Source organism: Sciurus vulgaris (assembly GCF_902686455.1).
Source record: "Sciurus vulgaris genome assembly, chromosome: 5".
In the NCBI taxonomy this organism is placed as follows: domain Eukaryota; kingdom Metazoa; phylum Chordata; class Mammalia; order Rodentia; family Sciuridae; genus Sciurus; species Sciurus vulgaris.
In genome coordinates this window covers 158,680,027-158,706,612 of record NC_136465.1, presented here as the reverse complement: position 1 = coordinate 158,706,612, position 26,586 = coordinate 158,680,027, and the positions used below count along the sequence as shown (strand labels likewise).

General features: G+C 37.5%; 1 protein-coding gene across 2 annotated transcripts; it reads left to right on the top strand.

The window, feature by feature from the left end:
* Positions 1-257: 257 nt before the first annotated feature.
* IKBIP (IKBKB interacting protein) lies at positions 258-22,121 on the top strand. Of its 2 annotated transcripts, none has more exons than XM_079142101.1 (3): positions 258-673; positions 9,044-9,161; positions 13,883-15,987. In XM_079142101.1, exons 1-3 carry the CDS (start codon positions 507-509, stop codon positions 14,714-14,716), a joined length of 1,119 nt encoding a protein of 372 aa, XP_078998227.1. In that variant the 5' UTR covers positions 258-506; the 3' UTR covers positions 14,717-15,987. The 2 variants fall into 2 exon arrangements, with proteins under 2 accessions (XP_078998227.1, XP_078998228.1); XM_079142102.1 differs by lacking the exon at positions 13,883-15,987 and adding an exon at positions 20,467-22,121 and having other exon boundaries at positions 261-673.
* Positions 22,122-26,586: the final 4,465 nt, after the last annotated feature.

The window sequence follows — 26,586 nt, the reverse complement described above, 5'->3', positions numbered from 1 at the left end:
CCCGGCCAGCCCAGCCCGAAGAGCGCCCGCGCATGCAAATACACACACCGCGATTCCGTCGGGGCGGCCGCCGCGCGCACTCCCGTGCCGGCGCGTGCCCGCGCGCGCAGGGGGAAGCACCTTCCTATCCCGCGGTGGGGCGTGGTTACGCCAGAGGCGCGCGCCGCGTTCCTCCGGGGAGAGGGCGCGACGTGGCGCGTGCGACCCCCGCCCCGCGCTCTGGAGTCCCGGCAGCCTGCGCGCGCCCGCGAGCTTCGATTTCCTCGCGCTTGCGGCAGTTACGCAGAGGGAGGAGGACGTCTTGCCGCCGCGCTCCTCGGCTAGAGGATCCCGGAGGCGGGGAGGCGCGGTGAAGCAGCGAGGATGGCGGGGAGAAGGAAGGAGCTGGCTTCTGGGCGTTGCCGGGTCTGGAAGGGGGCGAGGCTTCCCGAGGAGTGGAGGCCGGCCACGTCCAGCTCGCGGGGGTGAACAGCCGCCCCGCGGTAGCGTCCTCAGGGCATCCAGACATGTCCGAGGTGAAGAGCAGGAAGAAGCCGGGGCCCAAGGGAGCCCCTGCAGAGCCCTTGAAGCGGAGCGAGGGCAGGAAGAGCCCCGAGGTCCGCGGCGGCGGCTGGGCGGACCCGAGGACCGGCCTGAGCCTGCTGTCGCTGGGGACTTGCCTGGGCCTGGCCTGGTAAGTGGTCGCGGGCCGCCGGAGCCCCACCAGTGTCGCCCCCTCTCTTCCAGGTCAGGGTCCTGCCCTGCCTCGCCTGGCTTCACGTCCTGCTAACCTTGCATCCCCAGGCCGGCGGCTTCTGTTTTCTGCCTTCACCCCAGAGGAAGGACCCGGCCCAACTTGGTTCTTTCTTTTGCTGATTCCTTGAAACTTATTTTTCCTCCGGTCTAGAAACGTGCCCTTCTTCGCTCCACTGGAGTTGAGCCGAAAGTTTGGGAACCAGTTAGCCTTTCCTTAAGCGCTGCAGGTTCGGGCACGCTTCTGTTACTTATCGGAACCGTTATCCGGATAGCGACAAATTTGCCCCACCCCACCTGGCCCTGAAATACCTGATGGAAACGTTTGCAACCTTAAAGGAAGTTCAGCAAATATTAATGCTAAGGGCAAAGTTTGGAGGGTTTCTCATTTCAATCAATCTACATACGTTATGAATACAACCTCTTCTAAGTTACAGAGTTGACTGTAGCACTGTGAACTGCTTGTGTTTACTAAAGAGTAAACATTTGTAGGTTTTAAACCAAGTAAATAGTGATATGTTGGTGCCATTAGGGAAAATGAATATTAAAAATAACCTTTAAACTACCTTTTTGATTTTATTTCCCCCAATCATTTTCTTTAGGGATAATCTATGTCATTTAACAACAAGACTGACTGACACATTAATAGAATTTCCCTCCATTTTTCACCAGTGAAGTGTTTAGTAAGAGAGTTACTTCTCTTCCAAGGTGACATAAGTCTAGAAAAGACCTAGGCCTCTAATCTACAACTTTTTTTGGCACTGGAGATTGAACCCAGGGGTGCTTAACCACTGAGCCACATCCCCAGCTCTTTTTTAAGTTGTTTTTTAAATTTCTAATTTTTGGTTTTTTTTTGTTTTTTTTTTTTTTAGTTATACATGACAGTAGGATGTATTTTGACATATTATACATACAGTATAACTTCCCATTCTTGTAGATATACATGATGTGGAGTTACACTGATCGTATTTGTATATGAACATAGGAAAGGTATGTCCAATTCATTCTACTGTCTTTCCTATTCCCATCTTCCCTTCCTTCCCCTTTGTCTAATCCAGGGAACTTCTTTTCCCCCCCCCCCCCCCCATGTTTTGTTTTGAGACAGTCTGAGTTCTTAGGGCCTCACTAAATTGCTGAGGCCATTCTCAAATTTGCAATCCTGCTTCAGTACCTTCCAAGTAGCTGGGACTACAGGCCTGCTTGTATGAGGCTTATCTAGAACATTTTTGATAATCAGCAGGTACTTCTTCACATTTTAGTTTTGCTGGTGACTTCCAGAGTTGTTTATTTTTTAACTTAATAAAACATTTGTTTAGTGAAACATGGGTCATTAAATGTTTCAAAAACAATTTTTTTTACTAGTGATATTTCTTTATAAAATATTTTTATTTTGATCTTTAAAGTACTGAATTTACTGTTTCAAATAAACTCTTTAGGTTAATAAACATGCATTTATATTGGGGAAATTATAGAGTTAATAGAATTTCATAGGCTGAAAGAGATGTTTCTTCTCTCTAGGGCCTAATAAAACTGATTTTAGTTGCTAAATTTGTTAATTTAATTCTTGTTAAGTAATCAAAGTTTCATACTCATGTGAGATAAATTACATGATAAAATGTTCATCTTTCAATAATTTGGGAGGTGGCATACCAGGGATTGAATCCAGGGGCATTTAACCACTGAACCAAATCCCCTGCCCTTTTTATTTCCTATTTTGAGACAGGGTTTCTCTAAGTTGCTTAGGGCCCTCCCTAAATTGCTGAGTCTGGCTTCAAATGTGGAATCCTTCTGCCTCAGCCTCTGGGATTATAGGCGGTCCACCACCATGCCTGGACTATCTTTCAATATTTGATTATGTCCTTGGAGAAAACTCAATAGAAAACTGAACTTTAAGAGAATAAAACTTGAAAGCTGATGCTTCATCTAATAATTTACTCTTAGGGAATTTTGTTTTATTGTAGAAAGACAAAAAACATGTTACATTCATTAGAAAGATTCATGTGAGCTATGACTTTGCAAAATATATTTTTTAATGCTGAAACAAAATTATTTTTAGGATTGGAGGTATAATTCAGTGATAGAGCACTTGCCTAGTGTGTTTTTGAGGTCCCAGATTCCATCCCTAGCACCATTATAAGAAAAATATCTTTTTTTTTTTTTTTTTTTTTGCGGGGGAGATTGAACCCAGGGCCTTGTGCATGCAAGGCAAGCACTCTACCTACCGAGTCTATATCCCCAGCCCAAGAACACGCAGAATTACAACAGAGCAGTTGAAATCTTTGCCATTAGAACACATACTTCATCATGAAAAATTCAATCCATCAAATCTTTATTAAATGGTAACTGTACTGACACTGTTCAGTTGTTAAAATTTAACAGTGAATATGTGTGCCTGTAAACACTGCTTATCCATCCTCTCACGCCTGATTGAGAAAGTCTGAACCCTTGTGCCCGAGGAGGATTTTCAAGGCATCACAATATATAAGTATTCAGACGTTTAGTCTTTGGATTGTTGTTTGGAAAATAAATAGAAATAACACACAAAAAAACTTAGAAGTGTGTTATTTCATATCTTCTCTCTGCTAAATAAAGTCCTGATACATCATGATACATCAGCTTGAACAATGAATACTGGAATACTAAGATAACAGTTGCCCAAGACTTGACTTCAGTATCAGTATGCATATCTCATTTCTTGGGGAGGGGTGAGGGTTTTCCAGGGATTGAGTTCAAGGGCACTCGACCACTGAGAGACATCCCCAGCCCCATTTTGTATTTATTTAAAGACGGTCTCGCTGAGTTGCTTTAGCAGCTTGCTGTTGCTGAGGTTGGCTTTGAACTCCCAATTCTCCTGCCTCAGCCTCCCAAGCAACTGAGATTACAGGTGTGCACCAAGCTCATCTCATTTCTAAAAGAAAATTTTCAAATAAAATAATTGAAGAGATTCTGCTTTCAAAAAGAAAGTTACTAAACAAGACACAATCTTTTACACAAACATATTTAGTTACACAGAAATTCAGTCACCTGGAACTGAGTGTAACCAGGTAGTACATTCTATAATCCTAGCAACTCAGGAGGCAGAGACAGGAAGATCACAAGTTTGAGACCAGCCTCAGCAACTTAGCAAGACACCATTTTAAAATTTTAAAAAAGAAAAAGGGCTGTGGATATTGTACAGTGGTAAAGTTTTAATCACCAGTATTTGTGAAGATTTTAAGTTTCTTCTGGAAATTTCAACAAATTATAAGTTGCTTCTATAAAAGATTTTCATGACATAATTGTGTGTAAGAAGTCAAAAGCTCTTTAAACAGTATTCAGGGCTTTTTTTCCTTTATCATCCTGTATAATTTTGTCTATATAGTTTTGGCTCTTTCTAGATTTTCTATTGTTGTTAGTAGAGTTTTATCTTTAAAACAGCATATACTTTAAACGCCCAACTTTTTAACATGGAATGTGTTCAGTGTTTTTCTGAATATTGGGTTCTGTACTAAAAATGAAGCTGTAGGTGGTACAAAACAGGGTTAAGTGTGTGCCAACACTGCTAGTGACACTGGAACTTTCTTGCAGAAGCTGCTTAATAGCTTCCTTTAGTTACTTGCCTGTTTTTCACTAATAAGTTGATATAAGAGCCAAAGGAAATCCTGTATTTCAAGTCCTCAATCAGCTATCTCCACCTTCTGCAGTTCTGAAGGAACTATACAGAGGTAGGGAACACCATTCATTTAGGACTACATAGTCCTAAATCTGTATGAGGTCTCTGTGGATTGCAGTGGATTATGATAAAATGAAGATTCCTTTTGGAAGGCCTACACCAAAAGTAGCCAATTAACCTTTCTCCTACACCTAACATTTTCAGAACCTTACCTATATGACAGAAGAGACCCCAAAATAGAGCAAGAGAGTGCTGCTCCTTTAGTGACCCATAAGTGGACTAATCCATCTGTTCCATATTTCATTTACCATAACTCCAACCCCGATTATGCTTAGTGTTCAAAGGAGACAGGATTGAACTTGCTGTTAAGTGCAGGTAGAGGTAGTCTGCCTCTTTATAAGCCATAGGCACGTAGGCAGGATGGAAAAGCAGTTACACAAAATAGTCCAAAAGAAAGAGCCAGTGTACTTAAAGAGAATAGCTGATGTGTTACATACACTCTAGGTGTTATTCTATGAGCTTTTATAAATATGAACCTATTTAATCTCTGTAACAAACCTATGAGATATTACCCCTTCTTTACGGATGAAGAAATGAGCAAAGGTAAGTTGTTTCAACTTGTCAAACATGGTTACTACGACTAATCAATGGCAGAGCCAAGGTGGTTCAACTGTGTACTTAACCAATACATGTGTTGCCTCCCTCTGATATTAATACAAAATAAAACCAGACCCTAGAAATAAAGACACACCTCCAAATCCAGAATTAGTCCTTTTCTTTTTTTCACTAGAAACTGTACCACTTAGCACACCCTAGTTATTGATCTTTCACCTTCACCTAAATGAGAAGATGGGAAACTTCCTGTTAGAATATGCCTCTGACTCATGAAAGAAAATGAAGTACCCTAGTCACAAGTCTGGATGTCAGATTGAGAACTTGGTTTTTCAGAACTGAAACATCCACCTCTTAATGAACTTTCTTGACTTCTAGAAAAATCAAAATTGAAGACCTTAGAATGTGGAAAGATCTCCCATGCTCTTGGATAGGCAGAATTAATATTGTCAAAATGTCCAAACTGCCAAAAGTGTTATACAGATTTAATGCAATTCCTATTAAAGTCCCAATGACATTCTTCTTAGAACTAGAAAAAGCAATCATGAAATTCATTTGGAAAAATAAGAGACCCAGAATAGCCAAAGCAATCCTTAGCAAGAAGAGTGAAGCAAGAGGCATCACAAAACCAGACCTTAAACTATACTATAGAGCTATAGTAACAAAAACAGCATGGGGGCTGGGGAGATAGCTCAGTTGGTAGAGTGCTTGCCTTGTAAGCACAAGGCCCTGGGTTCAATCCCCAGCACCACCAAAAAAAAAAAAAAAAGCATGGCATTGAGACCAAAATAGACATGTAGAACAATGGTACAGAATAGAAGAAACAGAGACAAACCCACATAATGATAGTTATATACTAGACAAAGGCACCAAAAACATGTTGGAGAAAAGATAGCCTATTCAACAAATGGTTCTGAGAAAACCAGAAATCCATACGTAGCAAAATGAAATTAAACCTCTCTCTCTCTCACCGTGCACAAAAATCAACTCAAAGTGGATCAAAGACAGGATCTAGAACAAACCCTGCACCTAATAGAAGAAAAAGGTAGACCCAAATATTCATCATGTCAGCTTAGAACCTGACTTCCTTAACAAGCCTCCTAAAGTGCAAGAAGTAAAATTAAGAATAAGTGGGATGGATTCAAACTAAAAAGTTTATTTTCAGCAAAGGAAGCAATAACATGAAAAGAGAGCCTACAAAATGGGATGAAATCTTTACTACATGCACTTCAGATAAAGCACTAAGATCCAGGTTATATAAAGAACTCAAAAAACTTAACACCAAAAAAACACAAACAACCTAATCAATAAATGGGCTAAGGAAGTGAACAGACACTTCACAGAAAAAATAGTCAATCAACAAACATGAAAAAATATTCATCTCTAGCAATTCGAGAAATGCAAATAAAAACTAAGATTTCATCTCACTCCAGTCAGAATGGCTATTATCAAGAATATAAGCAAAAATAAGTGTTGGTGAGGATGTGTGGGGGAAAGGGTACATTGCTGGTAGGACTGCAAATTGGTACAACCACTATGGAAAGCAGTATGGAGATTCCTCAGAAAACTTGGAGTGGAACCACCATTTGACCTAGCTATCCCACTCATTGTTTTATACCCAAAGGACTTAAAATCAGCATACTATAGTGATGCAGCCACATTAATGTTTATAGCAGCTCAGTTCACAATAGCTAGATTGTGGAACCAACCTAGATGCCTTCAACAAATGAATGAATGAAGAAAAAATGTGGTACATATACACAAAGGAATATTACTTAGCCTTAAGAATGAAATTATGACATTTGCAGGTAGCTGGATGGAGCTGGAGAATATCATGCTAAGCGAACTAAGCCAAACACAAAAAACCAAAGGCCATATATTTTCTTTGATGATCCGTAATGGGAGTGTGGGGAGAATGAAGGAACTTTGGATAGTGCAGAGGGGAGATGGGAGTGTGGTGATGGGCAGGACAGTAGAATGAGACAGACATTACCCTATATACATGTATGATTAAACTATAGGTGTGACTCTGCACCATGTTCAGCCAGAGTAAGGAGAAGCTGTGCTCTATTTGTGTTTAAGTGTGTCAACATGCATTCTACTGTCATGTATAACTAATAAGAACAAATTTTAAGATTTTTTTTTTTGGGTGCTGGAGATTGAACCCAGGGCCTTGTGCTTACAAGGCAAGCACTCTACCAACTGAGCTATCTCCCCAGCCCTAGAACAAATTTTAAGAAAAGAAATTTCATCCAACATTGTGTTTGGAAAGCCAAAAAAAATCCGTTTTAGCTTTAGACAATTTTACAGCAACTGAGAAGTCTATTGATACCATTTATGAGTTCAAAATACCACCACCTTTGTAAGAATACACAAAATTCAGCTACACTTTAAAAAAGTCTTTAACCTCTCTTTGGATTTTTTTTTTTTTTTTGAGGGGGGGTCCCAGGGGATTGAACTCAGGGGCACTCGACCACTGAGCCACATCCCTATCCCTATTTTGTATTTTATTTAGAGACCGGGTCTCACTGAGTTGCTTAGTACCTCGCTTTTGCTGAAGCTGGTTTTGAACTCTCAGTCCTCCTGCCTCAGCCTCCAAGCCACTGGGGTTATAGGCCTGCACCACTGCCCCCGGCATGGAAGCTTTAGGTGTTACTTTCAATGGAAATGAATTTACAAAACATGGTCAATATGTAGTCCTCAGGCTGTGCTTTCAGATCACCTGGGAAGCTGTTAAAATTTTCAATGTCCACACCATATACTAGACCAGTTAAATCTATGGGAGGGACCCAGGTATCAGATTTATTAAAGATTTTTTGCCAGGTGATTCCAAGATGCAGGGGAACTTTTGAACTACTCCTCTAGGTACTACTGTGACTTAGGTGCTTCACATGGTTCTGCTCCATTGCTTTCCCCCACCCCCTTGGTACCAGTAGTTGAACCCAGGGTGCTTAACCCTTGAAGATTAGGCTAACTTCTTTGTTCTTCTACCTTTGTTGGATGAAGAATATACTCCAACTTTGTTATTACTAGTTTGTTTTATTTTGGTTTTGTTACTGGGGGTTTAACCCAGGGATGCTTTACCACTGAGTCACATCCCAAGCCTTTTTATTTTTCATTTTGAGTTAGGGCCTCACGAAGTTGCTGAGGCTGGCATTGAACTTACAATCCTCCTACCTCAGCCTCCTAAGTCACTGGCATTTCAGTCATGAACCATGACTGGCCTATTTTTATTGTTTTAACCCTGTAATCAAACCCAGGGCCTTCCACATGCTAGGCAAGCTATCTACCGCTGAACTACACCCCTAAGTTCTGTTTTTTCTTTTTTTTTTTTTTTTTTTTTTTTGATGCTGTGGATTAAACCCAGAGGGACTTCACCACTGAGCTACATTCCCAGTCCTTTTTATTTTTTACAAATAAAAAATATAGGTATGTGCCGCTGTGCCCACTTCAGTTCTATTTTAGAATAACATCTAAAGTACATCTACATGAGTTATACTGAGTAAAATCAACTGTAGGTTTTATATGCCTGCCTCACATGTGTTCTGTTGTCCACCTTGACAATGACAGTTTCATATCTCCTGTTATTCTGCACCTTCTAATCATAGTCACCTATCTTCCGAACCACTGCTTTTCATTAGCCTCTCTTCTACATTTTAACTCAAATACTTTGTTTTTCCTATTTCTTGTTTCTCTTATAAAAACTCTTTCTAGATAGTACCCTAATATGACCTTGAGAAAAATATTTGAGATCAAAGAGCTTGTTCTAAATAGTTTACCATGAATTTCTCCAAAATATTTCTTGTTCACACATCTATTACAGGAATCATTGTCTTACTGTGCTGTGAAATGTAACCAAAAGGGCAGAGTTCACTCTTTGCATGAATTAAAGCAGTACTTATCATATAGTAGGCTATCTGAATGTTGAAATAAACTGACAACTGAACTCGTGTTCTCACCAAAAATGGGTATAATACTCCTTTGAAATTCAAATTTAAATGAATATGAATTGGGCAGTAGTGACTTTTTTTTAAAAATCTTTTCCAGGTTTGTATTTCAACAGTCAGGAAAATTTGCAGAGGTAGAAAACCAATACCAGTTACTGAAAATGGAAAGCAAGGAGTTCCGAGGACTTCAAAGTGAAATCAGTTTAATTTCAGAAAAGGTATTTATTAATTATTTGGGGAGACTTTCCCATTTTATTTCTCCTCTACCCTTCCTTTACTCCAGCTCAGAACTTCTTTCTTCCTGCCTTTTAGACTGCTACTATTTTAACTCACTGATCTTCCTACCTCTTGACATTCTTCCTCTGATCCAATTCAGATTCATATTGCATTTTGATAGGACCACAGATTTTTGTATATAACAATGTCTACTGCTGAAAAAGACCAGTGTCCGTTTACAAAACCCTGGGTTCAATCCCCAGCACTACAAAAATAAAAAATAAAAAAATTAAAAAGCGAAAAAGACTGATATATTCATATTGATATAATATTAGTTTTCTCTAAGTGTCAGGTTCCCAAAGCAATGAAAATATGGTTGATCTTGACATATAAAATTAGAGTTTGAACAGCACTTATAGATAATCTGTCATTTCTTTCCATATTTTAAGAACATATGTGTATGCATATAAGAATAACTGGCCTATAATCCTCTGTCAGAAAAGTAACTAGCCTAAAAATAGATAATGATTCTGAAAATTAAAATAACACCATGTATATAACATGTTTCCTCAAATTGCAAATGATTTCCAGCCAATGCATTACTGCGATTCTTAGAAATGAAGACAGAACATTCTTGTCACTCCCACATCTCTCAGGAGAGGGTCCACTGTGATTATGTGGGCTTTGTCTGGCTACCAGTGACCAAGCTATCCCTGGGAACATTCTTGTTACTTCCACATCTCTCAGGAGAGGGTCCACTAAGATTTTGTGGGCTTTGTCTCGCTACCAGTGACCAAGCTATCCCTGGGAAACACATTTGTTCATCTACCCATCACTAAACCTTTACTTGTGTCATAAGGTAGGCACCAGGGTGGTAAAGATGTTACTATAGACAGACATGAAATGAAGGGTCTAAGTCCCTGCTGCTTCATGAGAAAGATGAGCATATACTGCCCCAGAGGAGAAAAGCCATGAATGAAAATCAAGCATCATTTATGCATGCCACAGGATTCCATGGAAAGGGTAAGCCTAAGGGGCTTCTAGGAAGAAACTGAAAAGGACTTGCTATTTTGACATAGGGTTGAAATTGAAATCTGGTTATAAGTACTCTGGCATACTGATAGAAAATTTGTTAGGATTCATGTATTTAAAATCTATTGAAAATAAATTTTGCACAAAATCAGATTTCCTTTTTAAATAAAATATTTTGGTGACAAAAAAATTTTTGAAACATTTTTAAAATATTGAATCCAAGAAGTGTATTCAGTCTTTTCATAGATCTTCTTTCCTAGGAGTAGTTTAATAATAGCTGCCTTTTCACAAAACTGGCCCTAAAGCCAGCATAATGCAGGAGGAGGGAAAAACAGGTAGAGGTGGGCTCTCATCATACTTCTGTTACCTAGTTTTTCATCTCTCTGACAAAATAGCTGAGAAAATCAACTCATGAGAGGAAATATTTATTTTGACTCATAAAGATTTCAGTCCATGGTGAACTAACTCCATTGTTTCTCAGCCAGTGGTAATGCAGTAGTACAGCGTGGTAGGAGGGTGTGGAAGGAGCAAAGCTGCTCACGTCCTAGCATCTGGGAAGGAGAGAGAGAGTAAAGAAGGGGCCAAGAACAAGATATAGTCACCCAGGACATGCTGCACCCAAAGATCCAGTCCCTCCAACGAGTTCCACCTCCTACAGTTACCATCGCCTCCCAATAGCCCATTAAGTTACGAATTCATCAATGATTAATCCTTTGATAATATCAGAACCCTCATGATCCTATCACTTACCAAAAGCACATCCTCTGAACATTGCTGCACTGGGAATCAAGCCTTTATCACAGGAGCTAACTATATCATTGTGATGTATTAGTCATTTAATAATTTGCAAATTAATGCTACAGATTATTATACTGAAAAATGGATTGTGCACTTAGGCTATATTGCATAAAGATAACTGATTTTCTGATGAACAGCCTACATATGAAATCGTCTTAGATAAAGATGCCCGCTTCTTCAGAATACCGCTAATGACCACTATACAAGTATTTCTCAAAATTGGTTTTTAAAGGATCTTGTATTATGGCTACATGTGTGCATTAAAATAGTTTTTAAACATTTCAGAGTGATTCTCTTACTAGTCAATATTATTGCACATTGTTCCCACCTGTTACTCAGAACTACTACAGGTTTTTACTGGGATGGGCCCAAAAGGCTTTTATGGCTGTCCTTCCTCCTAAACATCAGCAAATGTGTTCTTTGTACTCTGAGACATGGGACTGAAAAAAAGCATAAGACATGAATCTCTTCCTGAAAGGTCTTTAGCAGCTTTCAGATCTTCTTTACCTGGCTTATTTATCAGTCTGCTAATGAGTCAGATTTCAGAGTCACTTTTAAACCTTTCTTTATTGTACTCCTGACTTATTTCTCCTCTAAGACCCATTGCTCCCTGTGTTAGTTCTGCCACAAGGAGATAGATTGTCTCTCAGGCAGAGAAAAAAAGAGACCTTTACTAGATGGAGACCCAGATCTAGGAGCATGTCCAGCCATATTTGTGTCTAGTGAGATGAACAAAACCTCCAGCATATGATTGCATCAGATCAATTAGAACAAAAGCATGATAAATTTAAATGTCACTAGATTCAAAGACCTACACAATGTGCCCACAAATGATTTATGGCTAAACCGCTTAAACTAGAAAAAATATTCTGAACCCCAAATATCAAACGATTGGCAGGGGATTTAATTTTCTTTTTTATTTATTTATTTTTTTGTAGTTGTAAATGGACAGAATGCCTTTATTTTATTTGTTTGTTTTTATGTGGTGCTAAGGATGAAACCCAGTGCCTCACACATGCTAGGCAAGTGCTCTGCCATTGAGCTACATACAGCCCCAGCCGGGGATTTGATTTGCATGAAAGCTAACCTGGGAATCTACATTCCGCCCACTCCCCCCCAACCCCCAGGAAAATACTACATGTAGTCAGAGAGCTCAACTCTGGGTGTATCACTCCTCTCTGAGAGATGAGGGGCATCTACACCCTGCCTTTGGGATGTATGTTATCTTTGCTTTACTGTCCTTTATAAATGCATCATGCAGTTCTTTTCAGCGGAATAAGTCAAGAACCCACTTAGGGCAAGTTGAGGTCATACTGACCCCTTAGAAAGACCTCCTGAGACCCCTATTTGGTGACAGTGACACTGATGGTAGCCCATTCTGATTTGTCATTAATTTATTTGTATCCCTTACTCCTTGTAGAGCAAACACTGCATCTTAAATTGCTATTATTCTAGCACCTAGAAATAAAACTGGCTCATAGAAGACACTGAATAGATCTTATTGAGAGTATAGAATATATGATACACAAGATCCCCTATCAAATTTGAAATCAGGTACTATGCTATGTATATAAAATACAAAGTGTCTAGCACTAGCTCTGGCACAGAGTGAACACTCAAAAATTTTGTATACAGGGCAAATACATAATAGGTGCTACAGGAATTCCCACTCTCAGGCTTATGGCCATGGGCATTTTCTCAGAAGCTTAGGACTCCAGGTATGGTGGCTGAAGTCTATTATCCCAGCAACTCTGAATGTTGAGGCAGGAGGATTGCAAATCCAAGGCCAGCCTGGGCAACTCAGTGAGACCCTGTCTCAAAATAAAAGGGCTGGGGAGGTAGCTCGGTAGTAGAGCGCCCACCCCTGGGTTCAATCCCCAGTATGCAAAAAAAAAGTATTAGGAAACATCAAGGGTGTTATTGTACCATAATGTGCATAGTTTTTTAAAAACTTAAGCTGATATTAGTGTGTAGGATGATTCAGAGAGAAAGTGATTGGAAGCAGATATTTGATAACACTTATTCTATAATACTTTTCTTGATCTTTGAAGTCTGGGTTGAATCTGCACCTAGGTGCTTCCGTAGATCTTCCACTGTTATAATGCAGATAAATGCATCTTTTGTCCCCAATTAAACCAAACTGCTTAAAGGCAGAAATGTGTCTTTTTCAGTGTTATGTCTTCAATACAATGCTACAAACATTTGATTAATGATCATTTCTAAGCCTTTCTATAAAGTTATTACCTGGGTGAAGGTAGACTTAAAGATGATCAGGACTGGTCTTCATATTCTATATACGTTCAAAGAGGTATAGTAAGAACTTAACATCAATTGCTAATACTTACAGCACTTTATCATTTGTAACTTGTCTCACTGAACTTTTTTTAAATTAATTCATATTTGCTTTGTGAGATCTCATTCTAGTACCTTATGTATAAGAGGTTGGCCTAAAAAAATTTTTTCAAGCAGAAACTCTTCCAGAATCATGGGTGTTAGGGAAAGTAACAATTTTACACTAAATTGCAGTTTTTAAAAAGCCAAATAACCATTAAAATGACATCTTAACTCCATTGGAGTGAAAAAGAGGATAGAGTGATGTACTTCAGACTTCTTTTACATTGTTTCTCTTGAATATGCCTCCATGAAAATCAAAAATATCTAGGATTATAAATTCAGATTTATATTTTTGTAGCAAAGGGCTAATCGATTATATTTATTAAAACAACCATGAAAGTAATAAATTTTTGTCAGTTTGATTCTGAGGTACTTGAATATTTTAGTCATGATCAGAATTTGAACTTGGCATTTGTTATGCTCCTAATTGTTAAAGTATGTTTCTTTAATATAAAAATTATTAAGTAGCCTTGGGAATTGTTTTGTGTTACAAATGCAGCTTGAGTCTACTGAAAGTATTCTGCAGGAAGCTACATCATCCATGTCTTTGATGACCCAGTTTGAACAGGAAGTATCCAGTCTCCAAAGATTCATGCATGACATTCAAAATAGTGAAGAGATGCTCACTCAAAAGATGCAAAAGCTTAATGAGAAATTCCAAAATATTACAGATTTCTGGAAAAGAAGCCTAGCAGAAATGAATGATAATACAGACATTTTCAAATCAGAAGCAAAACAAATACATTCTCAAGTTACTGTCCAGATTAACTCAGCTGAGCAAGAAATAAAGTTACTCACTGAACGGCTAAAAGATTTGGAAGATAGCACACTACGAAATATTAGAACAGTCAAAAGACAAGAAGAAGAAGATCTTCTGCGAGTTGAAGAGCAGCTTAGCTCTGATACAAAAACAGTTGAGAAGTTAGAAGAGGAACAGCATGCTCTCCTTGCCAGAGACGAAGATCTGACTCATAAACTTTCCAGCTATGAACCCAGAGTTGAAGAATGCAAGACCCATTTGCCAACAATTGAAAGTGCTGTTCTCTCTGTTCTCAGAGTCTCTCAGGATCTGATAGGAGTAGAAAAGAAAATGGAAGACCTCACTATGCAGATGTTTAATATGGAAGATGATATGCTAAAAGCTGTATCTGAAATAATGGAGATGCAGAAAACCCTTGAAGGAATTCAGTATGATAATAGCCTATTAAAGATGCAAAATGAACTGAATGTTCTAAAAGGAAAAGTTCATGATTTTATAGCATATTCCAGTACAAAAGAAAAGGGAACTTTAAAAGAATATAAGCTAGAAAATAAAGGAATTGATGATTTTTAAAATCACTTCATGTATTCTGATGAATCGTTCTATGCATGAATCTATTAATTACTTGGTTTTTGAGTTATGTTGATATGCCTCACTTTACTGGAAAAATGAGAAGTCTACACAATGGATTTATCCACATAATCAAAGCTTACCTTTTTAAGCTCTAAACTTTACTTTAACCATTTTAAGTAGAGTTAGTTCTAAAGTATATATTTCTCTACCTCTAAGGTGATATACTTAATATTTTAAATGTTTTTCTGATAATTGATGAACATCAATATGAATTTCACCTATTATATTGGATCCAAATGTATTGCTATATCTGGGAACTGTTGAAGCATGTTTACAATTTACTGAATGACCCTAATTTGCTATTTTTCAAACCTTCATCTGTTTCTTACACCTTTTCTATCACTTGATCTTGCTGTCAGATTGGCTGGTAACATGCCTGCCTCAGCCTCAGTTCTTCACTTTCCTGTGTTAATTCACTGCAGGCTAAGAGTTCAGACAATCAAGTCCATAGGAATTTTGTCTAAAATAAAAGATAATGTGCCTGAGGGAAAGCCTGGGACTTTTCTGTGAATTAATATGCACTTTCTGAAAATTATGAAACCTAGGAAATATTTTACTTTTTGTTAAGGTTCTAAACTGTGTTACAAGTACTTGTAAGAATTTTTAAATTGAGTAAACATATTCTTATATAAGGCCTTTCTTATTACTTGTGTATGCTACAAAGTATGAACTTACTGAATATCTTTGCATTTTTTTTAAGTTTCTGTGTTTTTTAAGGTTCTTGAGTTTGCTAGATAAATGATCTCCAGGTAAATTGGTCTAGTTACAATAAAAACATACCAGTAAGCCTGTGGCCTATTATTTTAATGGCAATATAATGATAAAGGGCAATAATTATGATGATTAAAAGTATGTCATTAAGGATTCCCCAAATGTGTTATTTAAAATTATTTAATGTAGCCAATTACATTACTTAGTTGCATATGGAAGTTCTATTCTTGTTTCTTTTTGCCAGAAACCATCTCAATTTTGTAGTACAATTTCAGTGGAATTAGACACAAAAAGTTGAAGCAGTTGCTACAGGTAGTTGTGATAGTTCTACTATGTAAATTTGCAAGTTTTTGTAAAAACCCCAAGCAAGTTCTACATTGGAGTTAAGAAAAGGCCTGTGGTAGACAGATGTGAGTTATATAAATAAACATCTGTGTTCAGTGGCAAATTTGTATTTGTATGCTTTTGTTTAAATGTCAATAAACTAGATTATAAAGTTAGCTAGAACATCGTTGTTTTCGACCTCTATACTTTTGGGATAGATGTGCTCTTTTCTCTGCACCCCCACCCCAGTTCTGGGTATTGAACCCAGAGGCACTCTACCACTGAGCTTCATCCCCAGCCTTCTTTTGAGTCAGTGTCTCACTAAATTGCTGAGGCTAGCCTTGAACCTACAATCGTCCTGCCTCAGGCTCCCAAGTTGCTGATATTATTGGTGCACGCCATCACTCACAGCTGATCTCTTCTCTTGTGCTCTTCACTTTTAAATAATTTTTTTTGCCTCTCACCAGTTTTGATTCAACTTTATTATGTACTTGTACATACCATGGTAAGAGTTACTGAAACAAGGTGGGCACCATGCTCTGTGATAACACAAGGGAAATAAACACTTCCGCAAGTATTACATAAAAAAATGTGTGTGCATGTGTGTGTGTGTGTGTGTTCCTTTACTGAGGTTTTCCTATTTAAAATATTGCCATTAGAGAGATTTAGATAGTCTTAATTTATCTTTGTTTCTTCTGTTCATATAGTTATCACAGATATTTGAAATTTCTAAAACTCCCATTTATCAAACATCAAATTTCTTTATTAAGGAAAATTGCCAATATTCAAAGTCACATTTTTGTATATTTGTAATGGATAATAAATATTATTATCAATTAACTTATTATAGAGAGTCCTGGGTCCATTTTTTAAATTTTTAGTACAAATTAAAGTTTTACAAAACAAACACCTAATTTTTAAACTTTTGGGTATAAAGTTTAAAAATACATTTATAGAAATGTTTTCTTAAATTTTGCCTAAGGACAAGCTGTTGACTAAGTACTTTTATAGTTTACAAGGAAAACTGTTGGTTTAATCTCAGCCTCTGTATGAACCTATAACCTTGATCAAAGCTTGATCTGATGTCATTATACAGTAATGATGCTATAAATTCACTGTACACACTAAAAACAACTCTCTTTTCTTCACAGAAGAAAAACAACTCTCTTTTCTTCTTCTTATCTTATACTGATTCAGGTGACAAAAGCCCAGCATCTATTTGTTTCAATTCAACTACAAACTATTAATTTAATAGTTAATTAAATTAACCAATAGTTAATTAATTAGTTTTCTCGCAGTTGACAGCAGAAAGGGAGAGAATGAACATTTTGGCACATATTGTGTGCCAAACATTTTTAGGAGATTCACATCTATCATCATAATTGATCCATATATTGAGTGCCTACCATGTGCCAGTCATGTGCTAAGAACTTTACATGTGCTACCACTTTTCCTCACTATAGCTTTGGTGGCTATTACATCCATTTACAAATAAGGAAACTGAGGACCAGCAAGATTAGGAATCTTGTATTACTGATAGTTCTGTCCAACTCCAGAGTCTGAGGACCTCCCACCATATGATACAAACTGTTACAGTTCAAACTGGGAAGAAAAAAAAAAAAAAGATGGCAAGAAATCTGTCAATAGAACTGTTAAAAAAGTAATTCAACCAAATATGTTTGTTCTCTGCAATGTTGCCATTAAGCTGGACTGTAAGCTCTTCAAAAGCTGTAACTATGCTCAGCAATTGTTTGGACTTCAGGCATAAGAAGGTATCTTAATTGAGTAATGCTATTAAGCTACAGTTACTCTACCAGAGTAAATCCATTAGTAAACGATAAACCTAGTCATGAAACAAATAAAAGTAAGTCAGCTACTTCTTTTACTCTTGGGAGGTTGTGTTTCAACAAATATGCTACACTGCAAAATTTTCTCCTTAAAAATAAAAGTTTTTCAATCACTACTTGATTTCCTTCCTGCCTGTGGTTACTCCTTATTGTTATACCCACAATAACATTTTCACAAATGTCTCTACTGAAAAAAAAAAAAAAAAAAAAACACGCATTTTGGGCTACCTTCTCCACCAATAGTTAGTGTAATATAAAACTATTGAGAAAATTCCTAAAATACATTTTGAACCCAAACATACTTGATGGGGCAGGGAGGGGGAGTTACTACCTTGAATAAATTACTCTGCTCCATTTCATCAGTTCGTTATAATTCTTTTACAACTATATAACCGCTGCTTTTTAAAGATGCCATCAAAATATTATCTGAACACAGTGTGTTTTTATTTCCATTAAATAAAACTATACTAACCAAAATAATCTCAAAGTGTTTTCTGAGTAAGCCCAATACAATTAAAGGAAGATAACCTGTTAAAAAAACACACTGAAGAAATACACATTTTAGGAAAAATAAAACACTTGGTATCTTTAAACTGCATATCTTACTTTGTAAAAATGATTTTCAGCCGCATATTTGCTTTTGTATTCCTTGTTTTCTTTTGAGTTCTCAATCTATTTATTGACATTCTGCTTCCCAAACTAAACTACAAACTCCCTGAAACAGAGATTGTCCTTGATCATACTAGCACATCCTATCACACAGTAAAGTTGAATCCAGCCGCTTTACTATTAGTAGATTGCTATCAATCTCCTACTTTAAAATATAATGCTTTCCTAGAAAACAAGCTGTACGTTAAATATGCAAAAGTCAAACAATTGACTTAAATATGACAAATGGGGTTCCCTTTCCATAGTAATCACAGTGTGTATATCTGTCTTTGGGCATAGGAATTGACAATCTATTTCTAACATATTGCATTTGTTCTTAATCGTTAAGCACATAGTCCACAGGCTTAGTTAATCTAATTGATGCTATATAGTATCAACTGATAATTCACAGCCTTGCTTTAATTTCAGCTTTGTATTGTTTATGAGAACTACCCATCTTATTATGATCAGAACTTTAATTTTCCCTTTTTCTCTTCATTTTATAAACTAGTAACAATGCAATAAAACTTCAAATATTCAAAGTACAGTAAAATATTCAACTTCCCCAACAGCATCATATAGACACATACAGACACACACACACAGCAATTATAGCAAACTAAAAATCTACAGCCAGCAAAGGAAACCATCAACAGAATGAAGAAACAACCTATAGAATGGAAGAGAATATTTGCAAACCATATGTCTGCTAAGGGATTAATATCCAAAGTACAAGGAACTTAAGCAACTCAGTAGCAAGAAAACAACCCAATTAAAAAATGAGCAGTGGTCCTGAATAAAAATCTATCGACATAAATGAAAAAATATTCAACATCTCATACCTATAAGAATGTTTACTATGAAAAAGAAAAAAGGTGTTGCAAAAATGTGGAGAAAAAGAAACACTGTTAAAACTCGGTGAGACTATGAATTGGTACAGCCATATGAAAAACAGTATGGAAGTTACTCATAAAATTAAAACTGCCATGTGATGGATACATTCACTTCTAGGTATGTACAAATGAAGCCAGTAGAAGACACATGCATTACCACGTCTTTGCAGCAGCACTCTCAATAACCAATTTATGGAATCAAACCAAGTGTCCATCAATGGATGAACAATAAAGAAAACATGCTATATATATATACAGTGAAATACCATTCCAACTTATAAAGATCACTGTCATTTGCAACAACATGAATAAAATTGGAGGGCATTATGTTGAATAAAATAAACTAGGCACAGAGAAACAAATACTACATGGTATAGCGTGGTGACTATAGTTAGTAATAATGTATTATATACTTGAAAATGGCTAGTAGAGTAGATCTTAAGTGTTCTTACCACAGTGGAAGGAAAAAGTGAAGAGAGGGATGTGATAATGTGATTAATCATTTCAGTGTTCACATATATCAAGATATCACATTGTACTCCATAAATACATACAATTTTATACCTTAGTAAAGCAGGAAAAAAAAAAAGCTGAGCATGAGGGCATGCACCTATGGTCCCAGCTACTCAGGAAACTAAAGCAGGAGGATCCCTTGGTCCCAAGAATTTGAGACCAACCTTGGCAACACAGTGAAACCTCATCTCAAAAACAAAACCCAATAAATGTTTAACCCAGTTCAAGCTTTATGTAATATGTACATGTATCAGGCATTATATGGTACCTCGTTAATATGTTCAGCTTTATATTTTGTCAGGTAAAATTTTTAAAAGTGGAAAGTTTTAAACACACACACACACACACACACACACACACATGCACACACAACTGGGGAAAAAGGAAGCTCTGTTGCCTTCTCTCACCCCCCAAATACACCAAAGCTCTTCCCTTCTCTAGAAACAGAAAATATTTCACTGTCTCATTTAGGAGCATTTTGTTGCTATGCAGAGAATCAATAATACAAACATAGTAACTCAGAAAATGTAACATCCAGTAATATTTTATGAAATTTCCTAAATGTTTTCCTTCTTATTCCTTAGTAATATACTTAAGTTATTCTAAAAGCTCTTACTTTTGAAGCCATCTTTTACCAAATGCTTTTCCAAAGAGCATAAAAATCATAGTTAAATATAGCACATAAAATTAAATTGAATTTTAAATGTTGAGCTTTTAATGAATTTAATCATTGTGGTGTTATATTTTCTTATAGTGTCAGAAATGTGAAGCTCTCATGGAAAAACTGAAGTCTTTTAAAATAATTGCTCATCTAAAGCATCTACAGGAGGAAATCTATGCAGTGAAAACTTGGTCCAACAAGATAACTGAAAAACAGGATATACTGAATGACAATTTGACAACTCTTTCCCAAGAAATTACAAAACTAGACCAAAGTACAACTTCCATGGCAAAAGATGTTGGTCTTAAGATTACAACTGTTAAAACAGATATACGACGTATTTCAGGTTTAATAACTGATGTAACATCCTTGACAGAGTCTGTGCAAGAACTGGAAGATAAAATAGAAAAAGTGGACAAAAATACAGTGAAAAACATAGGTGATCTTCTCTCAAGTAGTATTGATCGAACAGCAACACTTCGAAAGACCGCATCTGAAAATTCACAAAGAATTAACTCAGTCAAGAAGACATTAACTGATCTAAAGAGTGATTTCGATAAGCATGCAGATAGATTTTTAAGCTTAGAAAGTGACAGAGCTAAAGTTCTGAAGACAGTGACTTTTGCAAATGATCTAAAACCAAAGGTATATAACCTAAAGAAGGACTTCTCCCGCTTGGAACCATTGGTAAATGATTTAACACTACGCATTGGGAGATTGATTACTGACTTAATACAAAGAGAGAAAGAAATTGCTTTTTTAAATGAAAAAATATCTAATTTAACAATGGTCCGAGCTGAGATTAAAGATATTAAAGATGAAATAACACATATTTCTGATATGGATTAGTTTAACGTTTAGCTTAGACGGAGGTAATTTAAAAATAAATGGAACCTCTGTTATGTAAACACTGATAATCAAATAATATCGTAATTAAAACTATTTTGTATTTGATTCTATTTTCACAGTAATAAATTTTTTAAACAGATTGAACATTCGAATTTCCAAAATATGCTGAAATGTAAACTTGCAGCTTTATATAGCAACAGCCTTATCCATCACCCTGGCATATATACTGTTAAACACACACACCATCATACAAGTGGGGATAAGGAGAATCAGCCAGTCTAGCACTGGGAAATCTAGACAAGGCAGGATCTGAATCCCCGCTTATCTCATTGGCTAACAGGAAACAATATATGTTATGGTTTAGATATGAGGTATCCCCCCAAAACTCATAGAACATTCAGAAGTAAAATGGTTTTAAACCACTGCTAGGGATTAACTGGGTGTTAACCATAGACAGGGTGTGGCTGGATGAAGTGGGTCGTGGGGAGTGGAGGAGCATGACTTTGAAGTGTGTATTTTATCCCTGGTGAGGAAATCTGTCTTTATCTGCCTCTTGTCACATCCTGAGCTGCTTTCCTGTGCCACATCTTTCCACTGTGACGTTTTGCCTCACCTTAACTAGACCAATAGGGTTAGCTGTCCATGGACTATAACCTTGGAAACCATGAGCTCTAAATGAACTTTCCCTCCTCTAAAATTGTTGTCTGGTCTTCTGGTCACAGCAACAGAAAAGCTGACTAAAATAGTGTGGTTGGGACCCTAACTGAATAACTATCCCAGCCAGGTACAGTGGCCCATGCCTATGATCCCAGTGACTGAAGAGGCTGAGGCAGGAGAATCACAAGTTTGAAGGTTAGCCTGGGCAATGTAGTAAAACCTTGTCTCAACAAAAAGGGGCGGAGTGGGGGCGGGAGGGGATGGGGAAGGAAAGGTAGTTGACTGATAGAGACATTACCCTATGTATATGTTTGATTACATGAATGGTGTGAATCTACGTTGTGTACAACCATAGAAATGAAAAGTTGTACCCCATTTGTGTACAATGAATCAAAGTGGTCTGTAAAAATAAAAAAGAAAGGGCTGGGATATAGCTCAGGGGTAGAGCAGCCCTGGGTTCAGTCCCAGTTTGGGCTGCTATATAATGTACAGCAAAAATTGGATAGCCTATAAACAATGGAAAGTTATTCCTCACTGGCAGGTTCTGTATCTGGCAAGGGCTTTCTGGTTCATAGACAATGCCTCCTAGTTGTGTCCTTACATGGTAGTTCTCTGGGGTCTTTTTTTATAAGGGAACTAATGTCATTCATGAGGGCTTCTCCTTCATGACATAATCACCTCCCAAATGCCTCACCTCCTAATACCTTGTCACTAGTTGTTAGGTTTCAACCCATGAATTTTGGAGAGATAAACATCAGAACATAGCAAATAAGTTACCTAAAACAGGGTAGAAGTGGCATCTAGAGGCGGTCAGGGAAGGGAGGGATGTGGATCACAGGGGCCTTGCCACGCCTGGATGGAGACTGCCTCAAAGCAGCACAGCTGATGTGTGGTGGTGATGTGAACAGGAGTCACTAAAGTCTCCAGAGAAGGAGGTTTTAACATTTCATAAATCATAGGCAATTCCAATTACATAAATTCTAGAAAATGCAAATTAATCTAGTAACAGAAAGTAGATCAGTGGTGGCCTAGTTTAGTAGGACTCTCCAGAGAAATAAAACCAATAGGAGATATATGTGTAAAGATAAAGTTTTGCATTTGGCTCACACAAATAGAGTCCAAGAAGTCCCATAACCTGACCTGCTACCTGTAAACTGGAGAACCAGGAAAGCCAGTAGTGTAATTGGATGAGTTCAAAGGCCTGAGAACTGAGAGAGGATGGTGTAAGTCGAGGCATAAGAACCAGGAGCACTGATGCCCAAGAGCAGAAGATGAATGTCCCAGGCAAATTGCCCCTCTGCCTTTCTATTCTATTCAGGACCTTAGGAGATTAGATGATGCCCACCCACATCAGTGAGAGTGATTTTTATTCAGTAGGCCAATTGAAATGCTAGTCTCTTCTTGAAACACTCTCACAGACATACCCAGAAATAACATTTACTAGTTTCCTGGGCATCCCTTAGCTCTGTCAAGTTGACAAAAAATAACCATTGCACCTGAAGATAGAGATGAAAGGAAGTAAAGATTACAAACAGGAACAAGGAAATTTTGAATGTGCATCATCCTGATCATGATGATTATGATGGTTCCATAGGGAGATACATGCTAGGAATATAGCTCAGTTGGTAGAGTGCTTGCCCAGCATGCACAAGGCCCTGGGTTCAATCCTAGCATCACCAAAAAAATTAATCATTCCTCAGTAAGTTCGTAGAGTAGGAAAGGATTTTTTTAAAAAATCCACAGTACTAGCCTGTTTCAAATGCCTAACATAAAGGATGTCTAGATGCAGAGTTAGGTACTTAAAGAGTAGCTCATGCCCAAGCCTTGGTCTTTTGCCATGGAAGTTACACATTCCAACTTGATAACCAGAGAGCACGTTATATATCCCATATTTTATGAAAAATTGAGTCATTACCAGAACCTCCAGTAATCAGGGTTCTCCAAAGAAAAAGAAACAATAGGGTGTATGCATATAAGGCGCACGTGATTATGGATAATAGAAAGTCCAAAATCTGCAGGGTGACTCATTAGCTGATGTTGAAGTCTGAAGGCCATCTGCTGGCAGAATTCCTTCTTGCTCAGGAATGACAACCTTTGTTCTATTAGGGCCTTCAACTGATTGAATATGTATTGCCACCCACATTATGGAGGGCAATCTGCTTTACTCAAAGTCCACTGATTTAAATGTTAATCTCCTCCAAAAAACATCCAAAAACATCCAGAATATTAAGAGCAAATATCTTGGTACCATGGTCCTGTCAGGTTGACACAAATTATCACACCTTGACTCACTCTCTAAGGAAGGCTGAGATATAGCTTTATTAGTAAACTGTTATCTACCTCTGACATGTATATGTTCCATTTTGGTCCAGTATTAACAGGTTGACTATTCCTTGTCCTTCTCTAACTTTAGCCCTTGGGTCCACTCATGAGTCCATGACCCCATCTCTTCCTCTAGATAGGGAGCAAATACATTTGCCTTTAGTTGTTTCATTCGTTTGAAAACATTTATGAAACACAATATATCCAGAACAACAGGACCGGTGCTTCAGAAGACACACAGCTAAGTAACAACTAGCTATTATCAAGTGTTCCTGATCTCACAGAACTGTCATCTAAAAGGGGATTTAGTTAGTGCTCTGGTTTTAAAAAACAGGAAACAATGATTATATACATTTGTTTTAATGTCTGTAATCCCAGCAATCTGGGAGGCTGAGGCAGAAAGATCATAAGTTCAAGGCCAGCCTCAACAATTTAGTCAGACCCTGTCTCCAAATAAAAAATACAAAGGGCTGGGGATGCAGCTCATGGTAAAGCACCGGTGAATTCAATAAGACCATCAGGCATCAAACACTTCAGTAACATTGTGGATATCTCTATTCCAAAAATTGTATCACAAAAATGTTAAATTCAGTTTAAAATATGGCCAAAGCATTTCACAAAGCTTTCGCACAATGGTGATTTAATTAAGCTGTTACTCGATTTTCTGTACAATTTTGTTGTACCTGTCATTCAGCAGGAATAATTTAGCAAAACCAAGCTTGGTTTGAATTATTCTGAAAAAGAACTTAAATGTAATACTACCTTGTCCCTGAATTACAACACAATGCAACTCAACTACCATTCTCATATTCTCCTGGGTTCTACTTTATGGAATTGATATTAGACATTTTTGTATGCTATTAAAACTTCCTTATTAAAAAGTGTATATTCTTATAATTAGTAAATCTGAAATAAATGGGAATTCACAAAACTTTCAAGTGGCATTTTATTTGGATTTTGAGGATGAAATGGCTTTATACTTATCAGTCATGACTCGAAAATATTCTAATTACAGAGAGCAAGCAAATTTCCAAAAATAAAACCTGTTCTCTCTTGAAAACAATGAATCCTGCGATTTTGGCAGTAGAAATGCCTTATGGGGGTGGCTGAACAGCATAACTGGAATAGTTTTTGGGCCCACCATCCATTTTTAGGTTGGCTACATCAATGTTATTTCCAATTCCACTTGCTTTTCTTACATTGTGACTGACAATCCTACCAGCAAGTCTACCTTTCTTTTCCCTCAATCTGAGATTCTTATTCTTGTAACCAAGAGTATAATGGACGTTTTGTTAGGTGACTTTTGAAGGTCAAGTCCTAAAAAAGTTAGTTTCTGCCTCACTCCACCCAGAGCCTTGAAATACCACCTAAGTCCTATTGTCCTGAGGCTGCTGCACTACAGATGCTGCGGAAAGGCTGAAGCACTAACAAGATTAAGAGCACCTTTCCAGCCCAGAAAAGTGAAAAGCTTAATTAAGACCATCATGAGACCCAGAGCCAGAAGAATCCAGCAGATACTCCTGAATTTCAGACCCAAAGAAAGTTTGAGAGATCGTATACCATTAATGTGAGTGCTGCTCTACAGCAATAACTAACACACACTGTTAACACTGTTAAGTACCACAGCCACCACTTAGTTGGGCTAATATGACCCCTTTCTCTACCTTTAAAGTTTAGTACAATTTTGTACCAGCAATTGTTCCTTTTCTCTCTGCTGCATGGCTAAGATAAGGTCATGATATAAAGTTAACATGTGCAACTAGATGCATTTGACTTCTAAATTTAGTTCACTGACCTTAGGATATAGGTTTGTAACCAGAACATTTCTCTCCCTCACTTGAATCCCTAGAATCTTATCTGAGGTCACCATCTGTATTAGAGCTTGTCAATAAAACCCAGATACTATACCTAACAGCCTCAAGGTAAATTATAATCAGATTTGAAAAGCAGAAATATTAGACATTTTTGTATTTCATATCAAATGTAAGTAAAACTGAAAAAGATTTTTGCAGGGGGGGTACAAAGGATTGACCCAAGAAGACTTAACCACGGAGCCATGTCCTCAGCCCTTATTTTGAGACAGGGTCTAAGTTGCTTAAGGCCTCATTAATTGCTGAGGCTGCTTATGAACTTGCAATCATCCTGCCTGTCACCCGAGCTGCTGGGATTATAGATGTGCACCACCACACCCAGCTAAGAGTGGATTGCTTTCTAAGAGTTTAAAAATGTTTAGGCAAAACTTACAATGAAATCTCAGATGTTTGAGTACACTAGAATGCTGCTTCCTCAAATGCATTCACCTAGTTGTTTTTAAGCAGCAACTTCTTTGAAAACCAAACCAAAAATGGTTTAAATTTCCTATAATTTATCAAGTCAGATTTGTAT